General features: G+C 60.1%; 1 protein-coding gene across 6 annotated transcripts in view; it reads left to right on the top strand.

The window, feature by feature from the left end:
* The window catches only part of AK8 (adenylate kinase 8), a 76,301-nt gene extending 49,608 nt beyond the window's left edge, over window positions 1–26,693 (top strand). For all 6 annotated transcript variants that reach the window (XM_037036435.1, XM_037036437.1, XM_037036436.1 and 3 more), the window contains 2 exons: window positions 24,887–24,967; window positions 26,017–26,693. In XM_037036435.1, the coding sequence (XP_036892330.1) occupies window positions 24,887–24,967; window positions 26,017–26,254 (319 nt within the window). In that variant the 3' untranslated portion in view covers window positions 26,255–26,693. The remainder of the gene's footprint in view (window positions 1–24,886; window positions 24,968–26,016) is intronic.
* The last annotated feature ends 1,306 nt before the right edge of the window (window positions 26,694–27,999 follow it).

The following is a 27,999-nucleotide window of genomic DNA, read 5'->3' as shown; positions in this document are numbered from 1 at the left end:
GCCCTCGGACAGCTCTGGGTGGCCGGGAGCCCGCGGGCCTCCATGGTGGGCGGGTGGCGCGCCCCTTCGTCTGACGCTCAGCCTCTCCCTCTCTCCCTCTCGGGTTATTTTCATTCAGCAGACGGGCCTCGGTCTTGGTTCTCTTCTTACTTCTCTCTGGAACATGGGGGTCCTTTGCATTTATGTCACTTGGGGGTAATTTTCTTCTCGCACATTCTCAACATTGTGTCTGGTCTGTTAGCTGGGCGTCCTTACTCAGGAAGACCGACTGTGTGTGTGTGTCTGATATTCCCCACCCGCTTTCTGCCAGGGTGACCTCCTTCCGCCAGCTTTTATTGTTCTCTCTTCTGTGTTGTTTCCTCAGTCTGTCCTTCATGGTAACTTTATTTTCTATATATCCACATTCATTTCTTGTTGCTTCTAGTTTTTCATTATTTATTTATTTAAAGCTTTTATTCATTTATCTTTAGAAGGGAAGGGAAAGAGAGAGGAAGAGAAACATCAATGTGTGGTTGCCTCTCGTGCATCCCCTGCTGGGAACTGGCCTGCAATCCAGGCATGTGCCCCGACTGGGAATCGAACCGTTATCGTGTGGTTCGCAGGCCCGCGCTCAATCCACTGAGCTACACCAGCCAGGGTTGTTTTTAATATCTAGAAGGCTTCTATGTTTTCCTCAGTTTCCTTCCCTTAACCTTGTCAGCTTTCTGTCCTCTGCTTTTATCTTACCGTTTTTTCTTGATTTCTCATATCATAGAGTCTGCTCTGTTTACATTACTTCGAGCACACCGATAAGGGGTTGTCTAAGATGTCCTTTAGTTTCCCGGAGCAATTCTTCTTGCAAAGGGTGTCCGTGATCTGCCTGCGTCTCTCTCTGTTACTTTTAGGGCCCCTCCTGGCGATATCTCTGGGTCCCGAGACCGGCGAGTCGGCATTTAGCCATGGCATCTCTCAGAACAGGCCTGCTGTGTGTCTCCGAGTAGCGCAGGCCGGGACGTGGGTGTCCTGTGGCCGCTGTGGCGGGCGCGGCACTGCTGCGTGGGGCCCGGCTCGCCCCTCTGCCTGAGCCCCCCAGGGGGAAGCCACCTGCTTCGTTGGCCGCCCTGTGCAGGGCGCCAGGGCTGCCAGACCAGCAGTGTGCTGGCCGCAGCGCACAGGGAGGGGGTCTGGAACGCCTTGGTTTCGGGCAGGCCTGCCAGTGAGCACTTCCTCACCACGGAGTACAAACCCGTTCTTAAAGGCTCGGTAAACAATGCCAATTTAATGTATCTGACCCTCGGGCAGAGGACACACGGGGGAAAGAGACATCTGTTCACATCACAGACCTAGTCTCGCGCCGGTCCCCTTGCTGGCCTCTCTCCATCACCGAGCGAGTGTGCATCCTCTCTCCTTCCTCACCCAGCTGATTCTGTTTCCCCAGTTTGGCTTTCGGGTAAACATTTGTATGATTAATTCGGAAACTAATTTTGGTCTTGAACCTTGAAGTCCAGATCCAGGCTGAGGAAGAGAGAACTACTCAAAGAGGAGCCCACACCGTGCCGGGGTGGGGAGGGGTCTGGCGTGGGTGAGGCCGGGGCTGCCAGGCACGGCTGCCGGGGCCGCCGGCTTTGTCCCCGGGGGGCCGCCAGACAGAACTCCCGCCCCGAAGTCCATCTGGGACGACGGTGCTGGGATCTGTGATTCAGATGTGAAAACTGCTAGGAAGACTCTTTTTTCAGGAGGGTTCAATGAAATGAGATTAAAATAAATTTACATATATATCAATTTTATTATTAAAATATATTCACACTAGTAAATAGAATTATTGGGAAGGGTAAGCTACTCGGTGTATTGGACACAGAAATAGACCTCTCTGGCTTATCAGAAAACAAAGTTATTGTCTCCTTGTCAAATATAAATCTCTTCTTAGAGCTAATAAATGGATGGTGTTCAAACGCGGTGTTTTGCTTGGCTCCTGCCGCATAAACCCACGGCACATGACACTAAATTACATCCCGCAGAGCCGAATCGATCTCCCGATCCCGGCATCACACAGAGAGGGAAGCAGACCAAGTAATTGATGTGTCGAAAAGAAGGAGAAAAACTTATTTGAGAACAAATAAAATGGGCCATAAAGTTTGTTAAAACATAATAATAATAGCAAAAAAGAAAAGGAGGAAGAGAAAAGAAACAAAGCCCTGTCCATGGCCGCATCCAGAAACCTGCCTCTGCCTGGCGGTCAAGGAATTCATTCTGGCTGCAAGTTTGTAGTGCGGTCTTTTCTTTTCAAATTAATGTTTACCGTGGAGCGGGAGTGTAGGGTTCTGACTGATGTCAGGAAGCTGGCAGTGGGTCAGACAGATGGGGTTCCTGCCTCGCTTCCTCTCAGCGATGTAGGGAGGGGCGGGGCAAGCCAAGGCCTTGACCCCCCCACCCCCACCCCCCCTTGCTCACATTCCCCTGCACAGGTCCAAGGTCAGAGCTGCTGCGGGCTCTCTCAGAAATCCCCTGCGAGGAGGGAGGGGACTCAGCAGGGGTGGGGGTGGGGGGACTTGGCAGAGTGGTGGCGGGCGGGTCTGGTGCTGCTCCCTGTCTCTGCCTCAGGGCTGAATGTGGGGCCTGGGAAGAAACCACCCGAAGATGGCAGCCGCCGAGGTCTGTGTCCCGGCTGTCCCATGTGAGTTGGAAACTGCGCAGGGGCAGCTCTTGAGTTTTTATTGGTGGTTGTTGTTTCTTAACCCAGGCGGTATGTGTCCCACATCCCGAGGAGCCCGGAGGGGGTTGGCTGTCCCCGTGCAAGCAGTGACCAGCCCCCTCTCTGCACCCGGCTCCCTGTTGGCAAGGGGTGTGTTGTTGGCTTTTGCTGAACACACAGCTCCTCCTCCAGAGAGAGGCGAGCAGGGCCCCACGGGGGCCCCACGGGGGCCCTGGGCTGGCCAGATCCAGGCTGGGAGGCCCCTCCGCCAGCGGGCCTGGGAGCGGTCAGGTTTCCCTCACACAAACCGCCCAGGCTGCTTCTGGTGCCGACAGAGGCCTCTCAATGTCCCGCCTGCCTCCCAGTGTCTCTGAGGCACTTTTTCCTTCTGCTCTGGACCCTCGGCCCTCATCTCCGCCCTCATCTCCGTCGTCGTCCTCATCCTCACAGCAGGCGTCATGGCGCTGCCCCCCCCCCCCCCCCCCCCCCCCCACTCCCATTCTTCNGCGCCCCCCCCCCCCCCCCCCCGCCGACCTCTACCAGTGGAATAAAGGAGACATAAACACTGTACATCTCCTTCATTCCATTCAGCAGCCCCGTGAAGCAGGTGGGGCTCCCAGGTGCTGGGTCCCTGGCCTAGGCCCGAGGAGGAGCCCAGCCCCGAGCCCAGCCCTTTGCCCCCCACCTTGTGTCCTGTCCACAATGCCAGGAAGGGGCATTCGTCCCTGCTCGCCACCTTTTCTCTCCATGTTCTTAATCTGTCGAGTGGGGCTGTGACCTCGGCCCTTCGCTGGGACAGCCCCCCCGCCAGGGCACATGCCTGTGTGCCACCGGAGGCATGATGGGAAGTGCCATCCCAACACTGTGTGCTGGAGGCTGACACCCCCGCCAGGCAGGCCCCCAGCATTTGCCCATGGGGCATGGTTTTCCTCCCTCCTGCGCTCACACACTGAGTTACACCCCCCCCCCCCATCTGTCTGCTGTTGTCCTGGTCACCCGGGTGATTCTGAATACCTGTTATGTGCAATGAGGCGCCGTGGCAGGTGCGGTCACTGGGGAGGGATGACCATCAGCGTCGCGCTGCATAGGCTCCTTGGGGGTCGGCACAGACCACTCACCGCTGCTCGGAAGCATTTTCCTCTAATTGCAGTCTGTTTGCTTTTCTTGCCTATGGAAAACATTCAGAGTCCCCGGAGGTTGGAATTGGGGAGGGTGTCTCCCCATTCACCTGGTGGCATGTGGCATAGGAAGGTGACCCTGAATTAGAGACAAAACTGCCGGTTTGTCCAGAAGGACCCGTGGAGTCAGGCAAGCTGGAAAATGGGGCACAGGGCCTGGAACGAGGTGGGTCGGTTACTCTGCGGGATGCTGGCTGACCTCTCCGGGCACTGCTGCCTCCGGTCTGTGGGGTCAGTGGTGCCGGTGGAGGGGAGGGCTGGCCCGGCTTACAGTTCACACGCCAGCGCGCTCACCTGATTTACACGCCGGCTGCTTTTCCTTTCCACACGCCACCGTGTTTTCGGGGACACACAATGGAACCCGTGGAAAACGGCTTTGCCGTCCCTAACGTGTCCCAAAGTGAGAAGGATGCTGTCACATCCTACGAGGACAGCGGGAAAGGCCCAAGAAAAATTAGAATGCAAATGAGAGAGGATGATTGCCTGCCGCCCCCCCTCCCTCTCTCTGTCTCTCATCATCCCTCCGCCCTCCCAGGAAGCGCTCCCATCTCCGCCGCTGATCCTTACGTGGATTAGGGATAATAAACAGCCATTAATGGAGGCCTGAACTGGGAAATGGAGTTGGAGTCGGCCGCAACACGCAGTGGCTGACGGAGGTTAATAACTCCATTACTCCGGCTCTGCGCCGAGCCGCCTGGCGAGCGCGATGTCAGCCTCATCTGCTCCTCATTAATTGAGCTAATAGAACCTGGCCGACCCCGCCGCGCAGCCGCCGGCGGAGAGTTTACCGGACGTGGGCTGGAATACATATCACGGACCGGGAGTTCCGTGGAGCCTTTTGTTTGGGAAGGAAGCTCATCCGTGGAGGTGGGTGGGCCTCGAGGCCTTTCCCACGGTGGATGGTGGAGGCGCTCACGGCTGCCTGCCCAGGGCCCGATCGCTCTGCCTGTCTCAGCAGGAGAGTGCAGTAAGGCCTCCAGACGGGAGTCCACGGAGCGGAGGGCTTCAGCTTCCAGCCCCACAGCTCTGAGGATGTGGCTGGAGCCTCAGTGAAGCCTCCGGGGTCCAGGGTAGAAACGGGAGCGTTGACATGTTGGAGGCGGGACAGAGTGACTGAGCCTGGTCCCTGTCCTTCAGCACGCGGCAGCTTCCTCTCCCGGACGGTCCTTCCCGCCCCCAGAGATTCCTGACCGCCCAGTGCACGTCCAGTTTAGCCTTGTTGCTCGCTGGGTACTCACTCTGGGGGCTGCTTCCCTTCCTGAGCCTCAGTTTCCTTCCCCAGCAGATGGGGTCATGGCCCATCCTCTTCCCTCCCGCTCTGCGGATCCTGTGCGTGGTCCTGGGAAACATGTTGGGCGATGCGCACGGGTTGGACTGCACTCCGCGCGGCCCAGGCCAGGTCGTCAACGGGCGCCACTTCCAGACCTGGGCTCCCTGGAGCAGGTTCTCCCTGTGCCTCAGTTTCCTCCGCTGAGAAAACCAGGGCAGCGACGTTCAGGACCTTGGCTGTGAGGACGAGGTGACATGATGCGGGAAGCCCTCCGCACAGAGCCTGGCATCCCGAGGGCCGCACGTGTGGGGACCTTGTTTATTCCCAGGGTTCGGAAACCCCGCGCCTGCCCACGGAGCCCAAGCATCTGAGAACAAGGCCAGACCAGTGCCTTGCCAAAACCTCCTCTGCACAGCCGTGTGGCCCAGGCCGGGCCCTCGGCCGCCCCGCATGGGCTGCTTCCCTCTGGTTGGAGGAGGGTCGCTCCTGCTCACCTGGTGCCTCAGAGCTCAGGGACATCCGGGGGAGGGGGGAGCCCAGATGTGCAGCGGGGACTGTGGACTCGCCCTGGTGCCGCGGAAACTTCCAGGGCACGAGAGGGGTCTGCTGGGGGCTTGTGGGGGTGGAGCTGGGAGTCTCTGGGAAGAGCCTGGGGTCTACACAAGGGTTTCTCTGCGGGTGGTTTGTTGGTGAAGGACCCGCCCAGACAGTCCCACTGTCACAGACTGAAGTCAGTTCCCTGGTTAACCACTGAAAGCCCTTCCTCCCAGGAGTTCTCTGAGAGCGCCCGGTCCGGGGAAGGTTCCGGTCTGCCGCTCCTAGCACACCATTCAGGTACACATGCCGTGTGGGGGGAGGTGACACCTTCTCTCTGCTTCTCTCGTGTCTGACAACCAGCACTGTCCGAAAATCTCCCCATTCCGGGCTCCCTTGTTTTCACTGGCTCCTTTCTCCCCTGCGGATGGTAAGCTCTTCATAGGTGTCCGGTGCGGCCTGGCCAGCTGGTAAGAGCGGCCTGAGCCAGCGGTGAGGGAGACCTCGGACAAGGTACACACACCTTCCCACCTTGGTGACCAGGTGTCCAGAGTAATCTCCCTCCCTCTGGTGGAGACGGACAGGTGGCCTTCCACAGACCGGTGCCCAGGGCGGTTGGCATTTGAGTCCAGCTCTGATGGAGATGCCCTCATCTTTGGCAGGCGCCGCGCTCGGCCGGCAACGTAAATTCATTTCCCCAGAAAGGCAAGAGGGCGGAGGTGCCCAGCTGACCCGGAGGAGTCCTGTTTGTTCTTCGTCGCCCGGCAGGGACGTTGGGGCACCTCAGTGCGCCCTTCAATCTCCTGCCTCCCGCAGAGGCATAAATCAAGTGCTGACCTGCCAGACCCAGTGCTGTGCGTGCGAAGCTCAGGCCCCTGCTGGGCGGGCGGCAGATGTCTGAGAGCCGGAAGCCCTCCTCCCTAAATATCACAGAAAGCTCCTCAATAAGAGAGAACTTTCAGAAAAAGTCCCCCTCAAGTTCAAGTTCAGCTTCACTTTCTCTGAGGTTGTCAGGCCCTGGGCAGTGCTTCCTTGCTGGCTCTGAGGTTTCTGCAGAGTCCAGATATCCCCACCCCAAAAGTGGGTCCAGTGAGACCCCCAGCCCTGAGCAGCAGCTGGGCAGAGCCTCCACCCAGGGCTCCTGCATGGCCCCTGCTCTACCCTTTAGACTTGGGTCTCGTGAAGCGCCCGGTCCCAAGTCCTAGGAAAGGGCTGCATGTGTCCACAGAAGACCGGCTGGGCCCAGAACTCCCTCTCCTCCAGGAAGCCTTCCCTGATGCTTCTTACTCGGCACCTTGATGGGGCCTTGTGCCTTGCTCTGGTGACAGGCGACAGCCTGCCAGGCCAGTGGTGGCGCATGGAGGCTGTGGCGCCCTGGCTGGGCCCCTGCAGGAGCTGTGGGACGGGGCCCCAGGGTCTCCCTGTGCACCACTGCTTGAATTCTGGGGACCCAAAAGGAGACAAAGGCTGCAACACGTGCCGTCACGTGGCTGACGCTGTGGTGGGGGTGCTCTCTGGGGATCGGGAAGCAGGGAGACGCGGAGCAGGACCGACCGGCAGCGGGAAGGGAGTGTTGCTGAGGTGTGTGTACAGGTGGTCAGGGAAGGCCGCGCTGACGCGGGGACACGTGTGTGGAGGGGGGCATTGTGGGAAGACCAGGGGACAGGCAGGACTGGGAGCAGCAAGTGCCTAGGCCCTGAACGGGGACCAGCTTGGCCAGTTTCTGGGCCCCATGGTGGTTCTTACTAACAATGAGCCGGGAGAGCCAGGGAGGTGATGCCCAAGGCTGAGGGGCTTTGCTCTGAGTCTGGTGGGAGCCATGGGGGGCATTGGAGCAGGTAAGTGATGGATCTAACTTATGATTCAAATGGATGGCTCAGGTTACAGGGTGGAGAATGGACTATAGGCAGGAAGCCAGGTAGGGGCAATAACCATTGGCAATAACCCAGGTGGGGGACTCTGGTGCCCTGGCCCATGGTAACAGCATGCAGGCGGCGGGAAGTGTCGTAGAACAGACAGGGTGGAGGGGAAGGGTCAGGGTCAAGGAGAGCTCCCGCCTTTACTGGAGCTCAGGAGGAGAAAACTGGCCACCTGCCCGTGAGGGAGGAGCAGAAGGAGCAGGTCAGGGGGGACCACCAGTTCCGTGTGGGACAGAGGCTGAGACACCCGTTAGCAATCTGCCGTATCGGCTGGGCCACCCTGACAAAATACCACGGGCTGGGTGGCTTCGATAAGGGAAGCTCATCATCTCTCAGTTCTGCAGGCTGGAAGGGCAGGAGGAGGGTGTTGGCAGGGCTGGTTTCTCCTGAGGGCCCTTCTCTGGCTGCCTCTTTGCCTGGATACTCCCCTGTGCCCACACACTCTGGATCCCTCTCTCCTCACATAACACGCTCACCAGATTGGCTCAGGGCCCACCCATAGGCCCCGTTTCAACTGAAGCACCTCTGTAAAGGCCTCGTCTCTAAACACCACAAGCCTACACTGTGAGGTGCCTGGGCCAGAGCTTCAACACGCAGGTGGTTGAGGACACACTCGGCTCACAGCCACCAATGTGGCACTCGCTACGGCAGCCCGAGCAAACCCATACAGCATCCTCAGGGGCGTCTCATCTGCCCTCGGGGCTGTCCGCGTCACAGCCGGGGCAGGTGCCCAGGAGCCCAGGCCTCTGCTGGCACCCCTCCCAGTTCCCGAGGGCCCTCCATTGTCCTCCCTGCCCCCAGTCCTGGCCAGGACTTTCTGTTTTCACTCTGAGATTCAAGCCCATGAAGTCAAACCCAGAAGGCTCCTGCGGCCATCCCGTGCAACCGCCAAAGTGCGCAGGGAGGAGCGGAGGCCCTGAGACTGATGTGTCCTGTTGGTGAGCAGGGCCGGGGCCAGGCCTCCCGGGCGCAGGCTGGCTGCTGCCTCGCTTGCTCTGCTTGACTCGGGTCCAGTGCTCAGGCAGGCGACCAGCTGCCCGCCCTGCAGTCGTGCCTCATGCCTGAGGCCTTCCGTGTGTCCCCCTTCCCTTCCTTCGCCTGCCCCCCGAGACGGATGGGGACGGTGGGCTGTGACGGCCCCTGAGCCCAGCTGGGGTTCCGCTCTGTCGGCTGTAAAGCAGACGCCCCGTCCCGGGGGGCTCAGGGAGCCCCTCCCTGTCCTCTCAACAATGATTAGCCTTGTAAGACTAATGGGCGAAATCGTGTCTAATTACCCCGTTGAAGGCCCAATTATGCGATTAACATGGGTGGACTATAACCTAACCATGGGAAGAAGAGCCTCTCATTTGCATAGCGTTAAGTTAATTGAGCTGCCAGCTGGGGGCGGATGGGGTGGCAGTGGCAGGGCTCTCCTTCTGAGAGGGTACTGATGACCAGAGGACAGTGCACGACAGCTTTATTAATTAACAGCGATCCGATTACCTGGCAGGGCCAGCAAGTGGCAGTGGGCCGGGAGGAGGGAGAGGCGGTGCCCTGCGCTGCTGGCTCAGCATCCCCTCACTTGGCTGCGTGCAGGGCGAGCCTGTGGCCGCCTTGAAGGACCACAGTGGAAGAAAGTCTGTGAAATCCTGCCCCAGCCTTTCTGTCCCGTCTCCGTCGCACTCTGACTTGGCTCATCTAGTCGTTCATTCGGGCTCTCATCCGTTCGTTCCCCCCACACTGCGGAGCGTGCCGGACTGGAGTCCCTGCCCCCGGGAGTCTGGGGAGAGGGCCCTGCTTGGCCGCCAGTGCTCAGCGTCGCCCCGAGGTTTCGGACTCCAATTCAGCACCAGTCCACTGTGGAGCTGGAGGAGGTCTGCAGAGAATTCCAAACTTGGAAGAATGCTTAGAGATGGTCAGTTCAAGGCTCTTATTCTACCTACCCCCCAAAAACTTGGAGCTCAGAGAGGCTGAGAGCCCGGGGGTCAAGGCCACCCGGCCTTTGAGTGGTGGGGTAGGTGGGGCAGGGGTCCTGGCCCTGCCCTGCACCCCCTGCCCCACACAGCACCTCCATTAACCCCCTGCACTGCGTTTGAGGACTCAGACACTGTTGGGGGGGAAACTTGCCCGGCAGCCAGCCCCTCCCACATGTTCCTGTGGCCCCTGCCTGTCTCCCTGCGCGGCACTGGCCACCAGCCCTCCTCGTCCGCTCCCGCTCCCGGAGGGCAGAGATGGCCTGTGCTCACAGTCGCCGCAGATGACTGGACTGAACCAACCAGGCATCGTTACGGGGTGTGGCTTGGCCGAACCCCCATTGCTTTCTGATGGATTATTTTTAGAACAACAAAAAGTGAATAGAGTGTGTAGGTCCTTATGTGACTTACTTTTTTGCTTAATAAAGTATAACGGACAAATCATTACGTAAAGCTAGACCTCATTAAATGCCCGTGTAGTGTGTCACACGGCCTGATGGCACAGCCCGGGTGTGTGGCGATGTGCCTGTGCACCCATGGGCAGACGGCGCTCCCAGTCCCCTCTGCCATGGACGACACGGAGGCAAGTGTGCACGCAAACACGCAGGTCGTTTTGGTCATCGTCTCAGAGAAAAGCCACGGAAGTGGGACTGCCGAACTAAGGGGTGTGCGCATTAACACGTTCCTTTGCTTTTTTAGTGGAAAGGAGTCAGAGACGGAAGGAGCACCAATAAATATTCAGTGAAAAGTAAGTCCCAAAAAAGAACAACTGGAAACTGGTGACCTGAGCCTCTGAGTTGGGGGAGAAGAACACTAAACCCCAGGGATGGCAGGACAGGGGCAGCTGGAGCAGAAATCAAGGACAGAAGGGAAAGTGAAGCAACGGCAGAGCTCGCGCTCTGGTAAAATTAACAAGGTCGACGTGTGTCTGGCAAGGCTGGGCAGTAGAAAGAAAGAGTGCGCCGACAGACAGTATTTGGGATAAACGTGCGCCCGTACACAGACAGAGTGAAGGGGTCAGAAGAAAGTGTGGGCCACTTTCTGACACCAAATCTGGAAGCAGAGCTAAGATGGGAAATCAGAGAAGCAGCCTCACCCAGCACCGACATCAGAAGAGAGAGAAAACTCAAACAGCCCCACAGCGAGCGAGCGAACAAGCGTGCTCAGCGACTCATCAGAGCGGAGCGGAGCTCCCTGCCCTCCGGCTCTTTGCCTGGGCTGCTCTGCAGCCACGCGTGTGATCGTGGGTGCGGAACCAGCCCGTGACCACGGAGCTGCCGCAGAGCCCCCCACGCAGCGCCAGGCCGCCCCTCGACAGCAGGGAGCGAGCCGCAGCCGCGCATGTCGCGTGCAGGAGTCTTAGGAAAATAACGTTAGGTGGCAAAGGGAGTTGTGAAAGGGCAGGTCCAGCAAACTGAGCGACGTGTGGGTGCTGGTACGCGTTTAAAAATCCCACTAGTCGAATTCTCTTCCGACACAAGTACAGGCAGAGGACAGGCTCGGAAGTTAGGGCCACCCAGAGTGTTTCAGTGTTGGGGTGATGCACTGCTTCCACGGGGGGTTCACGGGGTTTGTTTTACATTCTGTGTAAAATTCTTCTAGGAGAAAAATCTTTCTTATTTACCAGTATATCTCGAACTCCCAAAATAATGCCTGGCACATAGTAGGTTCTCAATGAGTAGTTGTGGCCGGGACGATTATGGAGCATCGCTTACTTTTATGTATCAAAATACGCCATAGTAAAAAAATGGTGAAAACATTAACCCCAGACCCTTTCTTCCCCCAGACCTTTACCCCTCACTCAGAAGCAACCACCGGTCCTAATTTATAGGGTGTTCGTCTAGAAAATTTCTGCGCATCGATACGGAGGCCTACACACGCACCTTCCTTTTCTGCAGGCGGCAGCCTGCCGCACGGCTGCCGGAAATGGGAGCAGGTGTGTGTCCTCGCGCGACTTGGTGCTCCGTTTTGTCGTGTGTCTGGCACCGTTTCTCTGTAGCACGGCCACCTGCTCTCATCCCAGCCCCACGGCGCCCCAGCCTGCGGCTCCGGGGTCAGGTTCACCCAGCTGCCTGCGGAAGGGCATCCTGACGGGTTCCTTTTCATCACTCGGCAACTAGTGCTGCGGCGAACGCCCAGGACGCATGCGCCGCATCGGTAAGGCCGCCTCTGCAGATTAAGTCCCAGATGCGGGGCAGCCGCGTTTGGGTGCTAGCATTGTGGGCCGGAGGTGGGGCATCCTTCGCAAACAGCCGAACCTCCCAGGAGCAGAGGCTCCATTGAGGTCAGGGACACTGGACGGCTGGATGGCAGGGGCCGGCTCTGAGCGTGAGGGCCCTGCACTGCAGGGACACGCCCAGGTCATGGAAACATTGGACACCTGGGACTCAACTTTTAGGGAGCGTATTTTTTTCCTTAGGATCAAGGATGGATTTAAAATACGCCTAAATGTTTCCTTTCAAGAATGGCTTTACCGCCCACAGCGGTTGCTTTGTGATTTACATGTTGGATATTTTAAGTAATGACAATTATTTCCATTTTTACTGCTTTGAGCCTCTAGCCACAACTAAAACCTGACAAGCTTGCAAACACAAAGGCCCATCATGAAAGGCAGTCATCCTCAGGAGACCCTGGCTGCCTTCTCAAGAAGCTGGAAACCCGCATGCGCCGCCCTCCATGGAGAGCCGAGTGAGGGAGTGGGCCCAAGGTCGGTCGCTGGGCCCCCAGCAGGTGGCCTTTGGGGAGGGTGGGCCTCGGAAGCTCTGGGCTCAGACCCCCTGGGGCCACTGGCCCCGGTGCCTGGTGGTAGAAGCAGGTCAGGACCCCCTGAACTTTGTGAGAGCGGATATGCAGCCAGGACGGAATGGACCAGAGCATCTGCTGGAAGCAGGCCGCTCAGCTCCCCTGGGCCCCGACCGCTGGCAGGCATCACCAAGACATCTTCCGGAAGTGGCAGGTGCAGGGTAAACACGCGTGCTTCGGAGCGTGACCTGGTGTGAGCACGTGCCGCGTGCAGGGCCAGTGAGCGGAATGGGCAGAGCAGCCTACTCTCTGGTGGGAGCCCCGACGGTCACTCACCAGCTCTGCTCAGCTCTGAGACCCGTGGCCGCCTGGAGGCTGACGAGAAGTCGGGAGGAGCGGCCTGCCAAGCAGAGGGAGCGGCGGCACTGCCCCCTCCTTCCAGTCACTTTGCCTCTCGGACCCACAGTTTCCGTACTTGCAAAGTGGTGTGAACACTGCACTCGGTGCAGAGCTGCTGGGAGGTTCATGGGGCAGCACAGGTAAGAGTGTAAGCGAGATGACTGTGCAAGTGAGCAGCGAGCCGGAGCGGCCACCTGTCTGACCTGGGTTGGTGCGCCATCCTGCTTCAGAGTGGACTGGACTGACCCACGGGCCCCAGCACGGCCTTGCCGCCTGCAACGACGCCTCCGCCCACCGGAAGAAAGGACAGTCTCTGCCTCGTCTGCCTCGTGGCCGCACTCCTTTCCCAGAACTGGGGGGTTGGAGGGGCCTCATCGGGCAGGGAGCCCTCTTCAGCTGGGCCTCGGGCTCCCGCCCCTCCAACTGCGCCACCGAGCGGTGGAAACGAGCCTCCCACCTACCCCCGAGGCTGCTCCCGGACAGAAACGTCCCTGCACTGCGGCTGCCCTTGGATGGGTCTGGTCCGTCATCACCTGCCGGCACTCAGGCTAGTGCCGCGGCGTCATGGAGACAGATGCTGAACTGGGATTGGACAGGCCCGAAAGTGTGCACTGAATCCCCAGTTGGTACAGGGCTCTCATAGAATCCCCATCGTGACGGGGAGGCCAATAAACATTTTTGAACAAAAGTATGGGGTGCGGCCAAATTAGCTTTACAGTTGCGAGGATGTGAAACATGGCTTATTCTTTTTTTTAGGCTTTTATTTATGTATTTTTAGGGAGAGGGGAAGGGAGGGAGAAACAAAGAGAGAGAAACATCAATATGTGTTTGCTTCTCGCACAGGCCCAACTGGAGACCTGGCCTATAACCCAGGCATGTGCCCTGATGGGAATCGAACCTGTGACCCTTTGGTTCGCAGGACAGCACTCAATCCACTGAGCTACACCAGCCAGGGCTCCAGTTCATTCTTGTATTGTTATTTGTTAAACAAACAACTGTAAACCTACTGTTGCCCCACCCGGTGTCTGGGGAGGAAATGGCTCTGTGGGACATTTGGTTGTAGAGTGGAAAAAGCCAGCCAGGCAGAGTCTCTGGGTACCGATCTAGTGAATACATCTGTCAGGCCAGCAATGACCTTGAGTGGGCATGTGGATGGCAACTCAGCAAGCGCATTTGTGGAAGGTGGCATGGCCTCTGCAGCCGTGTCACTCCAGCCCCCAGCTGTGGGCCCATGGGGTGTCTGATCCGAGGGGCGGAGGTGCAGTGGTTGGGAAAGGGACCACCTGGATGCCATTGAGGAGTGCAGGGGTCCTGCAGGGGCCGTGCAGGGGGCGGCAGCCAGCCAGGTGCAGACCATGGCTTGACAGCCTTGACCTGCGGTGGCCCTGACACTGGGTGGAGCAGCTGTGTGGGTGGGAGGGCGCCCCCACCCCACGTGCCAGGTGTGGCAGCTATGAGGGTCCAGGATGCACAGGTTCAAGTCCTGCTCTGCCATTGGCCGTGTGACCTCAAGCAGGCCACTTACCTCCTCGCCAGAGTAGGTATGAAGATGGAACCTGCCCAGGGGGTGGCGGGACGTAAGTTAGGCTGTGTGTTCCAGCGCCTAGAAAAGCCCGTTCTGAACTCCAAGCAGTGGGATGGCCCAGCCCCAAGGGCTTGGCCTGGAAAATGTTGGGAGTCACGTCAGCAGGGTGCGGCCATTTTGCGGGGGAGGGAATTGGTTCAGGTTCAATCTGCATTTTGGAGTGTGGCCCAGGCAGGTGACCCCCACCCTGCCTGTCCTCTCTCTGTGGCCAGACACGGACTTGAGGTTGGCAGGGAGGCAGGCAAAGGGCTTTTTACCGGGAGCGGTTCCTCTCCACAAGGGGTGGGGTGAGCTGCCCATCTGGCCCCTTCTTCGAGAGAACAGACATCTGGAATGGATCAGTGAGAGCCGGGATGGAAAGGGCTTTTGTGGTGTCAGCAAAGGCGGCCACAACAGGGGAAAAAACACCAAAAAACAAAGACTGATGACTAACCAACCCTCTTTTCTTGGAAATCTTAGAGAACTGGAGCTGATCGTGGGTCTGAGGCAACCGGCCTGCAGGATTGGAGGGCTGCCGGGGGCCTCTGGGCCCCGGGGCACTGCTGCCAGCAGGCTGCTGGGGCCACAGCTGGGGGGTGGCGGGTGTTTGCAGCAGCTCTGTCATGCCCCAGGGTGGTGTCCTGTGCATGCAGTGCAGGCTTGGGGGAGACACAGGTGGCTGGGGACAGGGCCATAGCCCTGCCCTCCAGGGACCCCTCACCCCAGAGCTCAGCCTCCCAGGAGGGGGTCAAGGGTGCTGCACCCACAGACTCTACCCGGGGAGGTCTTGGGTGCAGGGTAGGGCGCTCGCACAGAGCAGGCCCCTGTGATGGCGCTCAGCTCCCTGACACGTGGAAAATAGCGAAGCCTGTTAAATATTTCAGACAACCAGGTTGTAGTCCAGATATCCACGGCAGCGTGTGCCGGCTCCTGTCAGCAGGAAGAAGGGAAGATGCTGATAAAAATATCAGCGAAGGCTGGCTAATCAGGTCAGCGGTAATGTTTTGGCCGCAAGGCCTTTTTCTGTAAGTGGCTGGAGAAAAATCGAATCAGACTGGGAGATGTTGGACCATTAGGTGAGACAGGTGTGGCTGGGGGAAGAGGGAGGTGGAGACACTGCGTTTTGCTCAAGTGTCGCTTTGTGGAACAGCTGTAGGCCAGCCAGCAGAGGGTCTCGCCAAGAAAGCCGGACCTCTGGGAATGGAGAGGGGGCGGGCCTCTGGTCACTCCCATCCAATCGAGTGGGCCTGGGGGCTTGCCTGGTTCCCTCATTTGCATGTTCTCGGGTGTTCTAGGAAAATCTCGCTGTTCAGAGGTGCCCTCCTGTCTCAAAGCACTGCGCACCCTGGGGCTCGCACTGCTGTGAGCGGACTTCTCTCCCCTGGGTCGTCCCTGTTCATGCCTTCAGTCCTGAACGGCAGTGAAATGCCACTGGCCCTCTCTGTCCTGGGCTGACAAACAGCAGGTGCCTGTGACAGACAGAGCTCTGGGCTAGGGCACTTCAGAAACCCAGAACACGCGGTCTGCTCAGCGCCTCCCGTTTCCTGCCTCCGCCCCCTCTGGCCCGTGCGTCCGTTTGCTGCATCCCTGCAGGATGGCATCTGGCATTCCTGTCCCTGCTTCTTCCTTCCCCAGAGTCGGCTCAGTCGAATGGATTACTGGGGAGTCGCGAACAGCGGGGCCTGGGACTCACTCGTGGGCACTGTCCGAGCTTCCTGGGCGAGGCTGGTTATTTCACCCCAGGGGAGGCCCATGGTCCCTGCTGTCACCCAGTGCCACTCTGGGGGGCCCAGGAACCAGCACTGAAGAGGGGGTCCTGACACAGTGAAGATGCCCTTTGTGCCTAGCAGGGCACGGGGGGCGTGCCTCAGGGCCACCTGGGGGAGGGGACTGCCAGGCCTCCTGCAAGGGCACCAACATGTCTGGAGCCACCAGTGGGAGCCCATGCATGAGGCCATGTCCCAACCAAGGACGAGCACGCCTGTGGCAGGGCCGAGGGTAGCTTCGGCCCCTCCATGAACTCCATCCACCAGCCGAGTCAACTGTGTGACTCTATAGACACGTTCTATGAGCACGTGTCAGCGGGCCGCTGCCCTAAGCCCTCCTAGGGGGTCATTCTGGGCCACGCCACTGAGCCAGACAGAGGGGTCAGTGCTGCTGCCCAGCAAGCCCTGGTCCTGCAGGGCCAGGGCACCCACCGGCGGGCATCTTGGTGGTGAAGGGCAAGATGAAGGCCCAGGACCAGCGGGATGAAAGCTTGTGACTTTGGTGGGTGGCTTCACCTTTCTGAACTTTGGACTTCTCATCAGTCGAAGGGGCGAAGAATGACGTCAGCTCCAGCCTCGTGGGAATGCTGGGTGGCCCCCGAGGGACACGGCTCAGTTGGGAGCCCGGTCTGGCCGTCCCAGATTCGGGATGCCCAGGGGACAGTGACCCACAGCAAAGGAGACACATCCAGGAAGGCAGAGTGCCCCATGGCGTGGAGGAGAGTGTGGTGGCAGGTTCGATGACACAGGGAGGCATCTCTGGGGAAGGGGCGATCAAGCTAAGACTCGTGCACGAAGGGGAGGAGCCAGCCGGGGGGCTGAGAGGAAGCCAGGCGCACCCCGACCCGCAGGTCTGCAGAGCAGGGCTGGCCGGGGGTGGGGGAGGTTGCTGTCCATGTGCACTTCCAACAGGTGATGGCACCGGAATCCACTTACTGCAGAAGAGTGAGAAAGCGCAGCTGAGAGAATATTCTGGAGAAGACCAACCTCCGTGACATTTTTAGAGACACGCTGCACATCCCCTTCTTCTGCTTAATGTGTTCATTGTGCTCTGAGTTCACACAGGGGGGCGGCTCACGCCCCCCTTTCCAACGCCCCCAGCCTCCGGGTCATTGCAGGGCGAGGCCTGGGGCGGCTCCCCGCAGGCCCGCGAGGCTGGCGGACGGCAGGTGCAGTCCCGACAGCCGTGGGGGCCCAGCAGTCTCACGTCGCAGCCCTGGGCCCCGGCCAAGGACGGAGAGGCTTTATCTAGAGGCTCCGGTGTCGCCACAGAGGTGGGTTTACCGAAGGAGTTTAACCCGGAGGCACAGCCAGATAAACAGTTTAACCCTGGGTTTCTCTGCAGCCGGCAGTTGGCAGTTGGAGGGTGTTCTCTCGGCGCCCACACGCCACCGGGCTGCCCCGGGGCCTGCACCCTTCATCCCTCCAGCGAGGTGCCTCCAGCTGCGGTCAGCTGGGTCCTTCTGAGCCCCCAAATCCTCCCCAGGCTGGTGTCCTTCCTGCCAGACTCTCTCTGGTCACAGAGGCACGCTGGTGCGATGCATGCTGACCTATCAGATCCAGTCTCAGGCCCGCAGCCTCCACCGACTCCTTTCCCCTCAGAGTGCGGGGCACGGGACACCGCCATCGGCGCCCCCTCCTCCTGGGCCCCTGGGCCGTGTCTGGGCTGCACGTCCCACGCAGGGAAACTCACCCATGTGTCCCTGCATTTGCACAAGCACTTGCTGAGGAGGTGTCCCCGAACCAAGATGCCCAGCGCCCGGTTCCCCACGTTTGCACGGGGGTGCTGGTGTGAGCTTCAGCACACGCCCGAGGCTGTGCCGATGAGGCAGGTGGCACAGGCGGCCACACACAGCAAGCCCTTGGGAAACGGGCTTTGATTTTACCCAAACCCAGAACGCACTGCATCCGCCGGGTGACCCACTGCCAGTGCCACCTGTGCCTTGGTCGCCGGCAGAGTCCCGGCGCAGTCTCTTCCACTCACCTCGTCCGCCCTCCCCCGTCCTTGGAGGAGGGCACTTTTGGGTGTCCTTCTGACCAGAGGGCCCTGGACCCCCGCCGCCGTCTCCTTCCGGTCCAGTCAGAGCTCGCCCTGCCCTGGCCCTGAGGGCCTGCCTCCGCTGAGCCCCCGGGGGACGTCCTGGCTGCTTCTCCTGCCAGCCTGGCACCCAAGTGCTGGTGGGGGTGGGCGTGGGCAGGCTGGGGCACCCGTGCATCTGTGGAGGAGGGAGTGGTGGGCTTAGCCCCCTGGTGGTACTAGTGGAAGCCTCTAACATCATGTGATAGTAACATTGGCTCAAGTAACTTGGGGAATCGTTACCTGCCAGGCCAGATAGGAAGCAGGTGGATGGTTCTGCTGACCCTCACCACCTGTGGCCACCTGGCCCCCGCCCCACCTCAGAGGGGAGAACCTGTGAGGCCTGGTCCTGGACTGTAGCCTCTGGCCACCATCCTGGGCATCCCAGGTTTTGCCATTTGCTGTCGTGTCTGTGCTTAGCCTGTGTGAAACCGGACTTGGGGGCTGGAGGGGGGAGTGGAAGCGTTCCAGAGGCCTGGCCAGGGGGCCGGGCCATGGAGACCGCACACAGGGCTCCGACCCCCCGGGGTGGGTGGGGAGGCCCTCCCCAGGCCCTGCAGAGCACATGGGGGTTCCTGCCGAGACGGTGGCGTCTCTCTGGACCAGACACCTCGTCGCCCCAGCTAGGAAGTTGGCCACGTCCCCGCCGATGGCGCCGGGGAAGAGCGCTGTCTTCTGAGCACCAGGATGCCGTTCTTCTCGGGCAGGTTCCTTTGCCTTGCCGTGTGATTTCCTCCCTGGCACACCATGTGCTTCGAGTTGAAGTCTCAGTTGCCACCGACTGTGTTTAATGAGGCCCCGAGTGGCCACCTTGTGCAAAGGGACAGAGTCAGGCCTGGAGGAAAACCTCAGCTCCCAAAGCACCCAGGTGACATGCCCTGGGGGAGCCTGGGCCTTAGGGGTGACCTGAGGACCGGGCGTGGTGGGGACCATAATGGGGGGAGCTTTGGGGTTCCTCCTCCGCCTGCCCCACAGAAAGGGGGTCAGGGCCCCCGGCGTTGCCACGGTCATGAAGCCAGCATCCAGAATTGTTGGTAAAACAAAAGCAAGTCGCATGCTGAGCCCTTCTAATCCCCTAATGGCGGGGGACACCCGATGCCCCAGCTCTGGTTTCCGAGCCTCGGCCACGGCCACTACCACCCTGTTTGGCCCGACTCCGCTGAGTTACAGCCCGACTGGGCCGGCACAGCCGAGGTATTTGGGGACAATGAAATATGCATGGCTGTCGGTGTCAGCCCCATAAAGCGCAGCAATTAGCCGAGTAATCCGAGAGAGGAGCCGGCCTCGAAGCCCGCGGCTCCCCATTAGTTAAATGCACTTTGTACGCCCTCATCCCATCAAATCAACTAACACTTCCTTTAATTGGTTCATGAATTATACAGCCACCCGCATTATAATTTAATCGCCTGTAAACATTCATAGGCCCCGCCGTAAAGCGTACCGCGCTCATTAATTCGTTAATTCCAGCAGATGGAAGGGGCGATCCGATGAACGGTGGCAGAACAGAGCGCCTTGGGCAACGGAAGAAGGAAAAAAAGGTGGGGGGCCGTTTAGGTTTTTAAGGGCTGTCAGAAACTCAATCTGTGGGCTGTCAGGGCCCCAGACCGTCCCCACCCCCGCCCTCTGCCGACGGCGGCAAGTGACTGGCGGATTCACACCGAGGCTTGTCAACCGTCTTTAAACATCAAGCCAGCGGGTAAACCGAGCCCAGTGTAAATTAATTCTTGTCTTACGGGCCCCCCTCTCTCTGTCCCCATGCATATTTCATGGCGGGCAGCATAAATATTAATTCTAATAGCTCCGCACACTGGTTATTATTTCTGTTTTATGACAAATATTCATAAAATATTCAAGACCCCTTTTTGGAATATTTACGCACCTGATTGTGAATTTTCCCAGATTCCTGGGGACACTGGGAACATATTGGGGTTCTCTTGATGGACTTTTCCCCCTTAATTAATACCACTGGCTATCAATATTTAATCAGAGCTACGTTTTTCGGGAAGTAGAACCTATTAGAGCAGAGGGGCCGAAGGACGGGCTTTCCTCCCCGCAGGCCGTGAGATGGAGAGACCGTTTCTCTCTGACACCTGGGCGACGGCAGAGGGTGACCCTGCCTTTTTATTGGGGAAACAGTGTCTGTCCCTTCTGCCTGTGTCTGTTCTCTCAGCCGAGAGCTCTGGCAGCGACCCAACTCACTGTAATGAGACTTTGCGGAAGGGGCCGCAGCAGTATTTATGCAAGGATTTAACATACTTTGGGAGTGATTGAAGCGTGCGTTTAACTAGCGTGGTGGTAGGTTCCTGAGGCCAGGCCAAGGCAGGTGGGATGAAGGGTCTTTTGGAATCCTTGTTATTTATCTTTGACCCCGAGAGGTGGTTGCGTATGGCGTCCTCAGGGAGGCAAACCGGAGGGAGGGGGTCCCAGCCGGAGACTGCCAGGGGTCCCTTAGCTGGAGGAGGGAGGGCACGGGTGAGGTGGCAGCATTGGCCTGATGTGTGGGTGCACACGGGGTGTCGACCCCAACCCCACCCAGTCTCCCCACTCCGACCACAGCAGGGAAGGAAGCAGAGTCCATTTTCCCATCGGAAGGCAGGAGGCAGCCAGGGGGCGCCCTTGAGTCTGCTGGATGGGACGTCCAGCCAGAGGCGCCACCTTACCTCTCTGGTGAGTTTTTCCGTCTTTGAATCAGGCGCGATCACAGGACCTGGGCCACACGCTTGTGGTGAGATCAAGTGTCCCGACAGGAATGTGTACTGTGCCCAGAACTGTGCCCAGCCCGCAGCAAGCACAGACGGCTGGCGGTGATGGTGATGATGGGTAATGAGGGCAAAAGTTTAGGGTGGAAGCCAAGAGGCCCATGGAGGAAGCCCGGGCTGCGGGGAAGGTTAGGCAGAAGCTTCTCTGCCGCCCTGTAAAGGAGTGGAGTGGAGGGTTCAGAGGGAGACCCTGAGGGGGGTGCTCCAGTGACTACCCCCAGGGCAGGTGTCCATTGGGCGCTTGTCCTGGGTGGAGACTGGCTTTGCAGAAGGAAACCTCACAGTGGAGTCCACCGCCTCTCCTGCTGCCTGTGTCCAGGGTGGTGAGGAGGAGAGGCACTTGTCCCCCAGGCGGCCAAGGTCCCAGGTCACGCACACCCTGCAGTCCGGGCCTTGAAGGGAGCTCCTGGTCCTGAGCAGGGCCTGCGGGCCGCCTGGGGCAGACAGGGCCGCCTCGGCAGGCACCGCTTCCTGCCTTGACTCCTGTGCGCGGGTCTTTGTGGAGTGGGAAAGGCGGCCTTGATGCCCGTAGGCCTGACCCTGGGACTCCGGCCGGCACTGCCCCCCACAGCCCGGCATTGCTGCAGGGGCGCTCGGCGGGGTCGCTTGGTTCACCCACAGGCCCTGCCCTCTGACAGACGTGGGGGCCATTCCCACCTAGGCTGTGACGAGTGACGCTGCCAGGACACCGGTGTGCAGGTGTCTGTTCAAGCCCCTGCATTCAGTTCCCACGGGAACTGCTGGATGGTGGGGTGACTCTGTTTACGTTTTCGGGGAGGTGCCATGCCGTTTCCCTCCGCAGCTGCACCGCTTTACACGCCTGAGGGTCGCCCTTTCTCCACATCCTCGCCAGCGTCTGTGCTTGGCTGGTGTTTTGGTCACAGCCGCCACATGGGCAACAGGGGCTGTCTCACTGCAGTGACCCTGTGGAATTTCGCACAGGGATTGCACGGAATGAGGCTTACTGTTGAGATCGGGGGTGAAGGGCAGCCTCTGCGTTTGGGCAGGATGGGACGCCAAGGTCAGAGTCAGTTACTATGTGTCATGTCTCCCAATGTGTCAGATTGACCCACGGGTCCAGAGAAAATTCCAGCTCTCGATTTATGTTGAATTTAGTGCTGGGGCAGGGGCAGCTCCAAGGCCTCGGACGAGGGAGGCTTCCTTGGCTCCCCACACAGAGCGCCTGGCAGGATGGCCAGAGGGGATGGCGGGGGGTGTGGGGTGGGGGTCCCCGCTGTCACTGGGCACCTGATAGCAATGCCCCAGTGAGAGAGAGTGGTCCTGGTTCGAGACTCAGTCTCTCCGGCTCGTACACCAAGCAGACTGGGTCAGAGCAGCTGTTCTCAACCTTGGCTGCCTACCTTAGAAGCTCCTAAAGACCTTCACTCCCAGGCCTGCTCTTGGGCCAAGTATATCCGCATCTCAGGGTGGGGCTGCGACCTCGGTATTCTCCAGGCCTCGTGGCTGCCTGGCGTTTACAGCTTCGGGTCCCCCAGCCCCTCTGCTGGCTCTGGGGAGGGGCGCCCAGAATCTGTGCACTAGCCTCCAGGTGATTCTCAAGTTCAGACACACCTGGGCAGCATGGGCCCAGAGCTGCAGTCTCCGGCCTTGGTGCGCACACAGCCCACGGTGGCTCTCGCTAACCAAGGACTTGGATTCCGCCCGTGGGCGAGGCAACGCTGCCGGGCCTGGGGCCACACCTCGAGCAGCAGTGAGGGATCAGAGGCACCCCCAAAGGCAGGTGTCCTCCCACCCCGGGTGGGTTCCAGCCACCCCTACACGTGCACCGGAGCGGCCCTGCCAGCACTCCTGGGTCCTAGTGCCCTTGGCTTCCTCTGCTTCCACTGTCCGCCCTCCCCTGTCTGAGTTGTCATGAGCGAGCAGCAGAAGACAAAAAGGTGGGTGGGTGGGGGTGGCACAGTGTGTCTGCCTCGACCTGCAGGGCAGGGGGTTCCCCATCCCACCCACCACCAGTGGCCCGGCTGCGACGCCGGAGCCTCCGGGTCAGAAGCTCCCAGGAGGGGACGCAGCGCCTTGAGGCTTGTCCCAGTGACGGATTTCAAGGACCAGTTTGGTGTCCTTGTGCTTCTGACCCCGCCCACCTTTCCGGAGCCTTCCCTTGAATAACAAGTGGTCTTGGTTCGCGTGGCTCCTTGTGAAGCAGCACCAGTCACCAGGGACTTGGAACCGGCCCCCTTTCTGCTGGCACCTCAGCTGCCAGTGCCCAGACAGCGTGTTTTGGTGTTGCTGGCGGACCTCCCCAGCTCCGGGAATGGCACGGGGGCCCAGCGTGTCTGGAGTGGAAGGGACAAAAGCACACTGGAACGCCTCCGCTCCCAACGCCCCACTGCCAGGAAACTGTCACACCCACTCTGTGGATGGCGGGTGGCTGGTCCCAGTGAGGGGCTTTCTGGTGACAATGGGGCAGAAGCCAACCTCAGCCCACAGTCTGGGCAAGAAGTGAGAGGGAGGAGGGAGGCCCTGGGGGCGGCTGGCCTGTGAGGGGAGGGTGCTGGGCTCAGGGACTCCATTCTTTCCAAGCTCACACACTTTCCAGAAGTGACCAGTGTCGGAGAGACGGGACATAGTAGTTGCCTTTTGGTAACAGCTGAGGGAAGCAGAGCTTAGGTCAGTGTGAGCAAAAGAAGAGGTTTATGTTTTTAGGTCAGGAGAATGGGGAGGGGTGTGTTGGCTTCAGGCACAGCTTGATCCAGGACCCAAAACAGTGTCTCTCTGTTCTCCTGGGGTGGTCTTCATTCCTGGGAAGGCTGTCTCTGAGCCAGGTCCCAGGCAGCCCCAGCCTCCCCTACATCATGCCTAACCGCCCCCACAAGAGTGAAGTCCTTTCATCCTAGCAAGCCAGGGGGTGGGCAGCCTCTCGTGGGCCTGGCTTGGATCAGCCTGCCTCCTGATTCTGTGGCCAGGAACCGGCACGCAGATGGGCCACATCTGGGCCTCCCTCTGGCCCAGCCCTACCGCCCTGGGGGGAGCTGAGGGGAGCAGCGAGCATGGGGACAGTGGGTGGCATCTGGGCAGCCCCGCCTGCACCTCCTCTCAGTCTGCTGCACCCACACCCTTCATCCCCAGACCAGGGCCAACCATGTCTAGGAAGTGGCACCCTTTGAGAATCCGGTGAGAGGCGTGAACCCAGCCCCTCAGAAAACACACGCTGTCCCTGAGCCGTACCTGTTTCTGGGGGTCGGGGCCTGCAGGGCGCCTGGCTTAGACTCAGGCCAGGTGCTGCTTGAGGTGGAGCACTCGGCTCCCCCGGTAGCTGCCGACCCAGCACCTGTGTCAGCATCCGCCCCCTGGGCGCCTCAGGGGACTCGGAACGAGTCTCTGGTTCCCCCCAGCCCTGGTGTTCTGGCAGAGTTCTCAGCTCTACCCCTTAGCTGAGTTTCGGGCTGGGACGGAAAAGTCAGGTGGTCGGCACAAGTGTGAGGGGACCGACCGCCATAACGGCACGCTGCGTCTCCTGTAGCCGCTCCTCACTGTCCTGAGCCCTCGCTGGCTGTCGGGACGCCGGTGGGGTCAGTGGGCTCAGTCGCTGCTCTGGCCCCAGCTGGTGGCACCCGGGCCCAGGAGGCGGGTCCATGGCCCAGTGGGGACCTGTGTCCAGTTGGACCCCCCAGAGCTTGGCCTCTTGGCGGCCCACTCAACACTTCTGGAGGGACTGCGAGGGGCTCCTTCGTTCGGTGAGTCGGAGGCGGCGGCACGCCGTCCCCAGAAGGCCAGCGCCCTAAGTGGGGCAGAGGGAAGTGTCTCGTTTACGTGCGTTTTTCTTACGCTCCAAGGGGCTTTTCGCCTGGTTTACCTACTTGAAAGTGACGTGAACACGGCTCTGGGTGGGTGCGGGGGGTGTTTGCTGTTTGCTGTGATTTTTCCACTGGGCTCCTGACCGTGGAGGACCCTGCTGCTCGGGCCAGGGGCTCCTTTGTGCAGGAGGAAGTGAGGAAGCCGAGGACACTCCCCTCCGCGCTCTGGGAGGGGACTGGGCTCTGGGCTCGGCGGGCTGGGGCCTCCCGGCTGACTGTGTGCTCATTCTGTCCCCGCAGAGTGTTCTTTCTGAACGTGCCGCTAGATTCCATTATTGAGCGGCTGACCCTGAGAAGAACTGACCCTGTCACCGGGGAAAGGTTAGTGCCAGGCTCCTGCGGCCAGGTCCCCCACGGACCTCCTTTCTCCATGTGGCTGACCAGTGCCTCAGCCGGGCTGCTCCAGGCAGCCTGGCGACTGCTCACAGAAGACTCTAGAAAGGGGGTCCCTCCAACCAGCTCCCCCAGACAGCGTCTGTCAACCCTCTTTGCCTGGACAAGGAACCAGGAGACAAATGGCCATGCCTCCACAGCAGTGGTCGCGAGGTCCACCTGCACTGTCCTGGTGGCAGCTCCGGCTCTGGCCTTTGCAGGGGCCACACCGGCAGGTGCCGCCTGTGTGTGTCTCTGGGCCTCTGCTGTCCCAGCCATGCTGCACACACCCCGTGGGAGCCCCTGACCTTCCCGTGGGTACAGAGGGTGGATTCTGAGTTTTTGTCTGCAGCCTGGCCATGCCCGGTCCCTGTGCACGTGTTGAATGCAGGTTAAAGTCCCTGCAACCGCGAAGGGGTCAAAGCCTCCATCTCCCGGCCGACCGGGGCCCCTGTGGCGGCTGAGCGAGGGGGGCGGGAAGGAAACAGCAGGCTTTATCTGAGCGGCAGGCCTGGTCTCTTTCCTCATCCTGGCTGCTGGCAGGCAGCCTTCTGCTCTGAAGGATGAAGGCCTCCTGGAGCCCTGGGGCCTCTGCAAACAGTGACTGTCTGTGGCACTTCCTGTCTGGCATTTCCTGTCCCCTCAGCTCCCAATTGTTGTTATGATGGCCCCGCCCCCATTTCACTGCAAGCTCTGTAAACATCAGCGTCTGTCTTGCTAGTCACTGCCATTGACAGCAGATAAAATGCCAGACAGGGTGGATGCCTAATGCACGGTGTTTGGAAGGAAGGAGAGGGAGGCGTGGAAGGAAGGGAGGAATGTGGACGTCGCTCACCATTCCACGCTGTCCAACCCGCTCGCAGCCCTCACCCCTGGCATGGCCTGTGTGTGGTGGTGGTGGCGGCGGCCGACCCTGGCCCCAGCAGGACAGAGGTCCCCTTTCTCCCCTGCCATCTGGGCTGGACTGTGGGTCACCTGCTTCCCCCACTCTCTCCCAGGTACCACCTCATGTACAAGCCGCCTCCAACCCTGGAAATCCAGGCCCGCCTCCTGCAGAACCCCAAGGATGCTGAAGAGCGAGTCCAGCTCAAAATGGACCTGTTCTACAGGAATTCCGCCGAGCTGGAGAAGTTCTACAGGCAGGCCGTCGCCGTCAACGGGGACCAGGACCCGTACACAGTCTTCGAGCACTTAGAGAGCGGGATCATCCACCCCCTGCCCAATAAAGTCCTCTGATGCGTGCAGGCCAAGGAGCATCAGGGAAACAGAGTTGACCCCCCCCTCCCCCCCGCCTTCTGGAACCTCAGCCAAGCCAATAAAGAGTGCAGGGTGCAGTCTCACGTGTCCCAAGGGGAGGTGGCTTTGTTTGGGGGTCTGGGAGCACAGGTGTGGTAAGGCCCAGGGCGACTGCACAGCAGCCTGGTGAGTGGGTGGGAGCTGGAATGCACCGTGTGCCAGGGAGGTCCCGGGCCCCAAGCCCCTCATCTCACAGCGAGAATGGGGGTGTTACCGGGACCCGCCTCCCAGGCTGCAGCTGCAGGGGAGGCTCTAGGCACACAGTAACCTCTCAGATGTGGCTTTAAAAGCCCGGCGTCCCCAGGGCACTGTGCTCCAGCAGAACTGTGGAGTGAGGGCACGTGCCCTCTGCCCTGTCCAGGATGGCCACCAGCAGCTGCAGGTGTGACCCAGGGGATGGTTCTTCATTTTCAGTAATTCTGGTGTCAGTGGCCCCAGGCAGTAGTGGCTGCCTGCCCTGGGCAGGCAGTTCTAGACATAGCTGTTTCCCAAGACTTGCTGGAACCCCGGAGAGGGCAGGGTGTCAGGCCCCTGACACGCTCCTCTGGGGCCTGCAGGGCCCGCAGTGCCCGGGACAGGGCATGAAGGGGCAGGGTCACCTCAGGCCAACAGAGCTCCAGACCCTCTTTCATGAGCCCCCCCCCCATGCCATCCCCTTAGGAAGCTGGCTGGGTGGCCCCCCTGCGGACGAGAGGACACTAGCCGCAGAGGCTCTCACACACGGGAAGAGGCGAGCTGCCCCGAGAAGCCCTGAGAGCGGGTTCTGCCCGCCCCGGTCAGCCTCCTCAGACCCCAGGAGGCCCCAGGAGGCCCCGGGGGGTCCTGGCTATAGGCCGGGTGGCAAATGCTGCCTGCTCTGTACCTGACACCCACGATTGGAGGAGAGAGCCCAAAAGGCAGCTGGCCCAGCCTGGTCAGGGGTGATCGGCTGTGCCACTGGCCCTCGTCATTTCCGATACCGGAGGACAGATCTCACTCTGCTGGACTGTCAGTGAAACTCCATCTGGATGTAAGTCCTTAGCCATAGCCAAGACATCACGTAGTTAACACATGCCTGCTTTGTGGATGGTCGCCTCTCAGGGTGGCCCGCACCATCAGCTCCCTGCCCCCTGCCGCCCCACCCACCCCAATAGCGGGGTGCCTGAGCCCACCCACTTGGGGCAGGACTGTGGGGGGGGTGCCCTGCCCAGAACAAGGGCTGTGGAACGCAACGGCCTGGGTCCCTGCTGCTGTGTGACCTCGGGCAAGTGGCAGCCTCTCAGGATCCTGGTCACAAGAGAGCACAGCGGCCCTCACCCACAGGAACGAGGACAGGGCCCCACTCTCAGGTGACTCCCGCAGTGACAGTGTGGCACCTGCTGTCCCGCAGTTGGGGTCAGGGTGAGCTCGTCACCATGACCTCTGCGGGTCCTGGCATCTGGGCCCCCTGGGCCAGGTGTCAGCTGGGCCCCGGCTGCTGTGGGTCATGGCATGGACACTTGGACTCGCTGCGAGTCAATGGCACCTGTCCCTTGGTGGCTTTGTGCACACAGGTGGGCACCTGGCTGGGGTCACAGGGCGCCTGGCCCTTCTAACATGGCGGCTCTCAGCCTAATTGGGCAGCAGCTTAATTGGGTGGTGGGTGGCGTCATTACCCTCCAGTTCCGGGCATGCGCCTGTGGCCTGGGAGCCCAGCTGGATGGCCG

Source organism: Sturnira hondurensis, unplaced genomic scaffold (genome assembly GCF_014824575.4).
Source record: "Sturnira hondurensis isolate 20B ecotype Veracruz unplaced genomic scaffold, ASM1482457v3 Scaffold0022908, whole genome shotgun sequence".
NCBI lineage: Eukaryota > Metazoa > Chordata > Mammalia > Chiroptera > Phyllostomidae > Sturnira > Sturnira hondurensis.
The sequence above is the reverse complement of the archived record's forward strand: the minus strand, read 5'-3'. Positions and strand labels throughout refer to the sequence as shown.